The sequence below is a fragment of the Gekko japonicus genome, unplaced genomic scaffold, assembly GCF_001447785.1.
Source record: "Gekko japonicus isolate JY-2015 unplaced genomic scaffold, Gekko_japonicus_V1.1 scaffold384, whole genome shotgun sequence".
In the NCBI taxonomy this organism is placed as follows: Eukaryota; Metazoa; Chordata; class Lepidosauria; order Squamata; family Gekkonidae; genus Gekko; species Gekko japonicus.
This window is the reverse complement of record NW_015175980.1, coordinates 214,141-224,025: the sequence shown is the minus strand read 5'-3', so window position 1 is coordinate 224,025 and position 9,885 is coordinate 214,141. Positions and strand designations below refer to the sequence as shown.

The 9,885-nt window shown below is 46.1% G+C and overlaps 2 protein-coding genes across 3 annotated transcripts in view; one reads left to right on the top strand and one right to left on the bottom strand.

Annotated features, from left to right (window-relative positions):
- The window catches only part of AIMP2 (aminoacyl tRNA synthetase complex-interacting multifunctional protein 2), a 19,663-nt gene extending 10,271 nt beyond the window's left edge, over positions 1-9,392 (bottom strand). Inside the window, exons 1-3 of one of the 2 annotated variants that reach the window (XM_015426219.1) lie at positions 9,151-9,392; positions 5,749-5,955; positions 5,314-5,545 (exon numbers count right to left, since the gene is read on the bottom strand). In XM_015426219.1, the coding sequence (XP_015281705.1) occupies positions 5,314-5,545; positions 5,749-5,955; positions 9,151-9,306 (595 nt within the window). In that variant the 5' untranslated portion in view covers positions 9,307-9,392. The remainder of the gene's footprint in view (positions 1-5,313; positions 5,546-5,748; positions 5,956-9,150) is intronic. The other variant, XM_015426221.1, reaches the window with a different exon arrangement.
- Positions 9,393-9,761: 369 nt separating this feature from the next.
- Positions 9,762-9,885, top strand: part of PMS2 (PMS1 homolog 2, mismatch repair system component) — a 20,916-nt gene continuing 20,792 nt past the window's right edge. Inside the window, exon 1 of the mRNA XM_015426211.1 lies at positions 9,762-9,803. Within this exon, the coding sequence (XP_015281697.1) occupies positions 9,781-9,803 (23 nt within the window). The 5' untranslated portion in view covers positions 9,762-9,780. The remainder of the gene's footprint in view (positions 9,804-9,885) is intronic.

Sequence of the window (9,885 nt, the reverse complement as noted above, 5' to 3'; positions counted from 1 at the left end):
TGAAGACTCAGCTAGCTGTAATTCCTGGAGGTCTTACCGGCCAGTTGCAACCTCTTGATGTTTCCATCAACAAGCCATTTAAGGTCTTAATGCGAGAAGAGTGGAACAAATGGATGGCTGCTGAAAATCATGATCTGACACCTACTGGACGAATGAAGAGGCCCACCATCACTCAAGTTTGTAGTGATTGTGAGCAAATGACCTTCCTAAATTCTGACTCTAGCGATGATGAGTTCTTGGGGTTTCCAGAAAACTAGAGTACTCAAACCTTTGATAATGGTTCTTAATGCCACTGTTGACTGCTGTGCACTTTACATGGTTCAAATGTTACTCTGTTATAGTTTATTAAATATTTTATTACACTTTTTGGTTCAGAATATTTTTTTCCCTGTTTTCCTCCTCTAAAAACTAGGTGCGTCTTAAGGTCAGGTGCGTCTTATGGTCCGAAAAATACGGTATATTTGTCAACTGTATCACACACACTGTCAGTTTTAGTAGGAACTATGTGTTTCCTGAGGAATAATGGATCAGGCTTCTGGGATAAACTTAAATAAAAAGGATTTATTTGAAGAGGAACAAAACTAAAGGTTGGATATTATGTAACTGGCTGGGAATAAGGTTCTTGTAACTATATTTGTCAACTGTATCACACACACTGTCAGTTTTAGTGCTGACAGGAATCTCTTACTTAGGCAACCACACAGTTTAATCTCTTTGTAAATTTAACTGCTTTCAGAACTTTAAAGATTCCTTATTGAAGATATATGCTGCGCTCTCTCTCAGATATCACAAAGAACAAATTCATCCCACACAGGAATGCTTCTCTCTGAGACCTCAGAACAAAACTCCTATCAACTGCTTTTACACAGCACTCTCTGCTGACTAACTGTTTTTCTGTACTCATCAACTGACAATCTCCAACAGTCACTCCTGATAGACATTCAAATCATCCACACAGCATCCATTCCAAAACCCCTCCCCCTCTCTGTCACTCACCAATCACACCACTTGCCTGTTTCAACCACACTAGACTTTCACACAGCAATGTAAACCAAACTTTTAAAGACACACACACACAAATAAACATGAAATCGCCACAGCAACAAACATAAATCACCCTCTAGAGCAGTGATGGCGAACCTTTTAGAGACCGAGTGCCCAAACTGCGACCCAAAATGCACTTATTTAGCGTAAAGTGCCAACGTGGCAATTTAACCTGAATACTGAGGTTTTACTTTAGAAAAAACAACTCATACATTAACTTACGATGATCCAAACAAATAAGGAAAGCAATCCCAAATGCTTTCATTTACTTAAAATTATTTGGCAGAGAATTCGACATTTTAATGATGGTCTGGGCCTGGCTGGGGAGATGGCACGCGTGCCCACAGAGAGGGCTCTGGCTGGGAAGATGGCACCCGTGCCATAGGTTCACCACCACTGCTCTAGAGAGAGGAGTCCTCTGTTGGGACGTGAAGAATCTGAGCCGGAGGTTTCCACTTCCTCTTCTGAAAAGGAGGAAGGTGAACTTTCTGCGGAAGAAGAAGGAATTGTAGTGCCTATGGTTCAATCCAGGCTTTTCCCGCAGGATCTTTACTCACGTCTCTTGCCTAAGGTGTTAAGGACTCTAGATCTATCAACCAAACCTAGGGAAGAGACTGAGCAGGACTCTGAGTTTCAGAAAGGGGTGGGGGTAAGCTGATGCCTAAGGTATCAGTCACACAACCAGGGTTGCCTCTCCCAGCCTCATTTTATCACATAATGAAGGCAGAATGGGAACAGCCAGCAAAACCTAAGGCTAATCATCATTATTCACTGATGCCAGAAGCCTCGAAGAAGCTTAAATTGCCTGTAGTGGATGATCCCGTGACCAACTTGTATTCCAACTCGGTGCTTCCGATGGACACCGGTGGAATGCCCAAGGATCACACTGACAGAAGGGTAGAACAGGCTCTTCATTAAAATTTCGAGGCCTCCGCTTCAGCTATTAAGGCTTCCACAGCAGGCTCTCTGTTTGCCAGGGCAGCCTATGAATGGGCAGACAAATTGGCCTCAGCTGACAGCGGGGTGCCTAAGGAGTTTAAAGATGAGCTAAAAAAGATAGCCTTGGCACTTGCCTTTACGGCAGATGCCACCTTAGACACCTTGCAACTCTCTGCTAGAGCATTAGTGTGCAGCGTGACGGTGAGGCGAAACACCTGGCTTCATCATTGGGATGTCAATTCATCTGTGCAGGCCAAAGTGGCCGCGGTTCCTTTTAGAGGATCGAACTTGTTTGGGGATGGACTGGACAGGTATTTAATTGAGGATAAGGACAAAAAGAAAGTCCTTCCCTCTAAGAAGAGGGACAAAAATTAGAAATCGCTTTCAGCCCTTTCGTGATCAGAAAAGGGGGCAGAAGCACTCTTACTCAAGACCCTTCAAAGGAAAATGGCAAGCTAGGCAACACAGTGAGAAGTCCTTCCCAATCAACAAGGGAGAGCAGTCCTCTGCCAAAGTTCCAAAGAAAGGAACTTCGGCGTGACTGTCTGGGTCCTCTAGAATGTCAGAAGATTGGAGGAAGGCTCCAGGCCTTCTCAGATCTGTGGCATATAACAATTACGGACAGATGGGTGCTAGAGACAGTAACATATGGATACAAACTAGAGTTTCACTCCACTCCCCATCAACATTTTGTCAGAATGCTAAAGTACAGAAACCGGCTGAAACATCTGCAGATCAAGGAGGCCATTCTCCATCTTCTAGAGATAGGGGCAATAGAGAGAGTGCCCATGTCCCAAAAGGGACAGGGCGTTTACTCCATATTCTTCATGGTTCCAAAGAAAAATGGGACCATGAAGGCTGTTTTAGATTTAAAATGGTTGAACCAACATATCTGGAACAGAAAGTTCAGGATGGAGACATTGAAGTCCATCCTGTTGGCTATTCAAGAGGGGGATTTTCTGACGTCTCTGGACTTGTCCGAAGCATATCTCCATGTGCCCATATACAGCATGCATTGGAGGTTTCTGAGGTTCAATTACGCAAACTCTCACTTCCAGTAAAAAGCCCCCTCCCGTTTGGACTCAAGTCGTCACCCACGAAGGTCCTAGTGACCCTAGTAGCACAGCTACGGCTAAAAGGGGTGGGGCTTTTTCCATACTTGGATGACATCCTAATAAAAGCCCCATCGGCCATGGAGTGCATAAAGGCATTGAACCTCACAGTCCAGACCCTGACCGATCATGGGTTTGTGGTGAACTTTCAAAAGAGTCACCTGCAGCCTACACAGAGACTGCTCCACCTGGGGGTGGAAATAGACACAATACAGGACAGGGTTTTTCTGTAACAGGAACAAAAAATCAGGCTACTGTTGGAGCAGGTGCTGAGGGACTCCAAGTCGGAACTCATGACCTTGGCCAAATTACTTGGGATGCTAATCTCCTGTCAGGAGGTAGTACAGTGGGCTCGTTTTCATGCCAGACCCTTGCAAACGCTTCAACTTCCCACAGCTGTCCATCACCAACTGACATGGTAGACAACCTCAACGCGCTGCAAAGTGGGGACTGCAAAGTGGGGACCCCTCTCAGAGATCCCCCAAGGACAATTATGATGATGGATACAAGTCTGTCAGGATGGGGTGCGCATTCGGGCAACAGGATGGCCCAGCGAGAATGGTCAGTTGCGTAGTCGACAGAGAGCATCATCCTGTTTGAACTGAGGGCGATTCGCTTAGGCCTCCTGAGTCTTGCGGGTACCCTGTCGGGGCGTCATGTTCTTGTCCAGACGGACAACACCACGGCAAAAGCCTACGTGAACAGGCAGGGGGGAACCAGTGTTCGTTCCTAAATGCAGAAGATTCCACCTTAATCTCCTGGGCAGAACGTCACCTGTTATCTCTAAAGGTCACTCACGTGGCAGGAAAGGACAATGAGTTGGTGGACTGGCTAAGTCACAAACGATTAGATCAGTCAGAATGGATGCTGAACACAGAAGTTTTCCAACAGATATGCAACAAGTTCGGTCAGATTAATCTGGACCTGTTTGCAATGAAGTCAAACAGGCAAGTACCAGATTTCATTTCTCGGGTACGAAATACCTTAGCACGGCCTTCTTTATGCCTTTCCCCCACTACCGATTATTCACAGGGTTCTGCAGAAGGTGTAGAAACAGAAAGCGGAAGTAGTGCTGATTGCGCCTTTCTGGCCACGTCGATCGTAGTTCCAGGACTTACAGGGCCTGTCAATAACGAAGCCATGGCATTTGCCGCTATGGGAGGACCTACTGTCCCAAGGTCCAACAAAACATCCGCAGCCGGGGTTACTCAGGCTAGCAGCGTGGAGATTGAGCGGGAAATGCTAGTGGGGGTGGGTTATCAAGACAAGGTAGTAGATACTATGCTGGCATCTAGAAAGGCCTCCACTAAAAGGTCGTATGATCACACATGGCGGGTGTTTCATGACGAGTGTAGCTAAAAAGTTGGACCCCCTTAAGGCCTCAGTTAAGGTGGTGCTGTCCTTTCTACAGGATGGCCTGGAGAAGGGCCTTAGTACAAGCACTCTAAGAAGGCAGGCATCTGCCATTTCAGCCATTCTAGGGGCTAAACATGGATGGTTGCTTGTTGGGCATCCGCATATTAAGAGGTAGTACAGAAGGGAGCTTGTTGCTAGTTAGGTGTTCAGTTCCCTAATCTGTACCAAGTTTGTTATATTTGGTTAGTCTCTCTATGTTTTGGGGAGATTGTTCTTTGTTCTTTTTTCAGTTCCTTTCCGGCGGGGTTTGTAACGGGCTTAATGATGACTAGATAGCCTACAAGGGGATAAGCCCCTCCCCCACCCAGATCAAAGCTTGGAGCCGACCCTGAGGAAAGAGGAGGAGATTATCCCAGACATAAGGAATGTCGCACTCCAGAACCACAGCGAAAGGAAGATTCACGGTAAGTGAAAGAAACCTTCCATTTCCTTGGAAGTAAGTTAACAAATGCCTCCAGGAGGAAAGTGAGCACGATCTCATACACGTTTGGCACAGCGCTTGATCAGAGATGCTTGGTCGGGCCCCTTAATTCCATGACTGCTAACAAGGAGAACACCGTTTTGCCGTTCCCAAGCCGACAAGTGCAGCCCTGAGCCTGCTTTGGCGGGGAAGGCAGGATATAAGTTGAACAAATAAATAATAAATTTATGGTACTAGTACATAAGTTCCATGGGAAGCATGGAAAAGGTTCTACCAGTGCTGTGGGAGCTGCATCTTCTGGGGACACGGTCATCAATAGGTTCTGTGCCACCTAATTTTAGCTGTTCTAGCAGCTATGAGGAAATAATACACCATACTTACCATCTTTCCAAATTAGCGTAAGGCCCAACTGGTATTCATGACGCGATTGCTTCCTTGTCTGCTCCCCAAAACATTTCAGGAGTTGTTCTGGCACATACTTCACTGATGAGTGCGTGTGAATGGCAGATAATATCTTGTAGCGCTCACAGAGCAGGCTGTGGAGGACCAATAATGACAGTGGGGGTAGGGAGGGGTTGGCATTGATCACAATATCCTTCAGAGCACCGTAGTCCTGCATCAAAAGCAATCAGAAAATTGGCAAGATGTTGAAGAGACAGGTATACTTTAGGGACTTTCCACACATCAAAAACATTGCCCCCACCTACATCACATTTTGGCAAGATTGCCAAGAACCTGATCACAGAAAACTCTAAATTAGTGAATCACTGGCTAGGCAGAAATTATGCTCTCAAGACAAGATTAATCAGGACTTGCCTTCCCAAGTAAGTCATCCAGGTCAGCAGCACTGGCAGTTAACGGAGCATGTTCATCTGCCTGAATGATGTTCGTTGCATCAAAGTCTGCATCTGGGGTTTGAATCATCTTTGAGAGTCCATCCACAGCTGCTTTCAATTCATACAGACGTTTCAAAATCTCCTCTTGGCGGGATTCAAGAGCCTGAAGGGATGGATCTACCTCATCCTAAAATAATATCAGACAATGTATTTTATCTTCAGTCTTATGGATTTTCCTGATGCATATAAACTGTTGTTTCTACTTAACACTGATGACAATATAACTTATTCAGTGGCAAAATTTTTATATGCTGCCGTTTTTATACAAAGCAATATACTGTAAACTTGGGATTTAATTTGTGATTCATTTTATGTTTAGTTCCTTTATGTATCTGCTCAATGTTCTCCCTTTTATAATGCCAATAAAGGTATGATGATGATGAATACTTTGGACTGGCAGTGTTTTGGGACAGAGAGTACAAAGAAGCAATTAGCAGGAATATCTGATTGTGCATGAAAAATCAAACCACCTTGATTAACTGGTTTAAAGTCCCTTCTCATTGTTTCCCAAATTTACTGGAGGAACTGAAATATACATTATCACTACAATCCACGATGCATGTAAAAGTTTTGGAGGCTTTTTGCCTAGAAGGCATTCTTAACACACTTATAGCAATCCTAAATTCGCATTACTGAATATAAACCACTACAAAAAAGTCCTTGAAGGTTTCCCTGAATACCCTTTGTCCATTCAAGGTAGAACTTCCTTGTACACACAATTCAGTTCTCCAAGGTTGGCTTTACAACCAAAATCAATTACATGTCAAAGATATGAATGACAGTTTACATACAAGTACTACAAATAAGGGGAGTACAAGTTCATCAGCTCAGCAAAAGAATTTACAACTCTGCTGTCTACGTTTTGTTTTGCTTGTAAGTGATCGAATGAGAGGCTTTACTTTTTGATTTGCCTTCACAAGCAGCAGAGAGGGGTTCGGGACACGGAGATTCCCTCTAGAGCAGGGGTGTCGAACTCATTTGTTATGGAGGGCCAGATTTCATATAAATTGGACTTTGTCAGGCCAGGCCACGTGTGTCATACAATGTAATGCATAAGCTGTTATAAGAAGAAGAGAAGAGATTGGATTTATACCCCGCCCTTCGCTACCTAAAGGTGTCTCAGAGCGACTTACAAACTCCTTTCCCTTCCCCTCCCCGCAAGACACCCTGTGAGGTAGGTGGGGCTGAGAGAGCGCTGACAGAAACTGCTCTTTTTCAAGAACAGCTCTTATCAGAACTAAAGCTTGCCCAAGGTCATCCAGCCAGGTGCAAGTGGAGGAGTGGGGAATCAAACCCGGTTTTCACAGATTAGAGTCCGCACACCAAAATGCGCTATAACATGTAATTTCTCAAAAGTCATAGAAACAATTCAAAAAACAGTTCTTTGACAACATTTGTCTTGTTCTATGTTGTCAACGAACTGCATTTTGAATTGTTTCTATGACTTAAAAAAATTACATGTTATAGCGCATTTATAACAGCTTATGCATTTCTTTGTCCGACTGGTTATATAGCTGTGACCTTCTACTTTGGTTTTCATAAAATGTGATGCCAGGGAGCAGAGATATAAACTTGATAAAGGACATAAACACAAAGATTTTTTTTACTTAAAATAAGAACATGCTTGAAACATTAGCACGCTTGCAATATTTTGTTTATTTAATGGTCTCTGATAACTGACATTTCTTGCTCTGAATTACTGCATCAAAATGTCTGTATTGTTGCAATCTGGGAGGGGGAGGAGCCTCAGCCCAGTGCAGGGAGCAGAAGTTTGCCTATCTGTCTCTCCTGAGTGATTGAGAGAGTCTGGGAAAGCAAGCTATGACACAACAACAGCAGCAGCAGCAGCAGAACTGGAGGAAGAAGCAGGAGTCAGCCAGTCCCTTGTAGGCCTGATAGAAGCCCTCTGGGGGACCTGATTCAGCCCCCGGGCCACATGTTTGACACCCCTGCTCTAGAGATTCCTCTATACATCTTTCTAAATCCCTTTTAAACCCTCAGTACACCCACTAGTTTTAAACTCTATGATTAACTGTGCAAATTCTAAACTCAGTTGCAGACAATAACTTCTGAGAATCCCCTCTATTAGGGAGGTTTGTTCAGTTACAGCCTAGGCATGCTCATTTTCAGTGACAAGCTCCTAGGCTCTTCTCCTTCCACAGAATGTGCAAAGCAGAATTATTTCAACACACCATCAGCAGAAGTACCTAAGAAATGTCTCCAGCAGCTGGTAGTGACAATTTTATTTACTTAATTGATACCTCACAGTTCTACTGAATGGGGACCCAAAGCTTTTAAACCCTCAGTACACCCACTAGTTTAAAACTCCATTTTATCCTCACAACCCCTTGAGGCAGGCTAGGCTGAGTGTGTGTGATCAGCCCAAGGCCACCCAGCTAGTCTCTGTGGTACAGTGGGGATTCAAACCTGGGTTTCCCAGGTACCAGGTCTGACATATTAACCACGATACTAAATAGACAAGAATTTGAGGTATTTTAGTTGTTTTAAACTATGTTTTTAAAAAGTGCACATTCACATTTTGCAAGCTGCCTCAGATGTGGTGGAAATGCAGGATACAAACATTTTAAATAAAAAGATTAATTTTGCCTAGGATTGAACTGTTTTAGGGCTGCTGACTCTGGGTTGGGAAACTCATGGAGATTTGGGGTCCAGGCTGACAACTTCAAGGTGGGGGGGCCTGAAGATCCCCTGGGATGACAGCTGCTCTTGCTTTGGAAGATGGATTCTATTGCATTCTACCCTGCCATTTACTTTCAATGTAGGTGGTTAGAATCTGATTCCAGGTCCCACCTGCAGGATGGCAACAGTAGAAAAGAAGCAACAATTACTGCAGACCTTTTGAAGTAGAGGGCTCTTTTTGTAGGAGGAACTCCTTTGCATATTAGGCAACACACCCCTAATGCAGCCAATCCTCCCAAGAGCTTACAGTAGCCCCTGTAAGAGCAGCTCTGTAAGCTCTTGGAGGATTGGCTACATTAGGGGTGTATCACCTAATATGCAAAGGAGCTCCTGCTACAAAAAGACCCCTTAGCTAGAGGATGCATCCTCCCAGCCACGTGGTGGGCAGTGTGAGACCCTTAGAACTCGGGTTTTCTTGCGCATGCGCATATCCGGCAGCGCTAGGAAGCCCCGCCCTCTCCGACCTCAGGGGCCCAATCGCCACATTCGGAATAGAAACAGCCGCGGTTTCACTTTCTCCTGCTCGGATCCGGCCTCCCCGTTCAGGCTGCGTGAGGAAAGGCAGGCCTCGCCTCAGAACCGCCACCCACCCGTTAGGAGGCTCCCGCTGACCAGCTCGTACCTGAGGCAATGAGGAGACGGTAGCGGCGGCGTCGCTGCCACCGCCCTGGAGATGATGGTGCACGTTGCGCACCCGGTACATGCAAGTGGGGAGGTGCTGGGCCAGCACAGCCGAGTCCGGCCCCCCTTGAAAGGGCCTCACCTTATACATGGGCATCGCGGCGAAAAGGCGCGGGCGGCGTCTTCGACTCCCTCACAGACTGACTACTTTACCTGACTGGGATTGCGCGTGCAGCCCACTGCCCCAACCCCATTGGACGAGGTGTGTTCTCTCGCCCGCCTTCCGCCCGGCCCAGATGACCTATTGGCCTGCGTTTGCTTGACGTCGCCCGCGCTCATTGGGTTCAGCCAGACGTGGGGGCGGGTCCTCGCTTGAACCTCGAGTCCCGTTGGTCGAAGGGGAGGAGAAGCCGTCAACCGTAATGGTGACCGTTCGCAGTCCGGCATAAATAAATAAATAAAGTCCTCGCCCCTGGTTGGAGGAGATCGTTGGCCAATGATAGGGCTCGAAAACGAAGTGGCCTTTGAGGAGCGCCGGGAAAGGAGATGTGGTTACCCAGAAAGCAATGCGCGGATTTGTTTTGAGGTGGGGGGAGTTTGACGGAGGGGGGTTCTGTCAGTGGAGGTCTTCATGGAGGCGGGAGAGATCTCTGGGTGAGAAGCTCTTGCTTTATCGGGTTGGTTCCCAGAGGAAGGCGTTTTTTGTCGGGGGGGGGGGGGGCGTGCGGGGACGTGC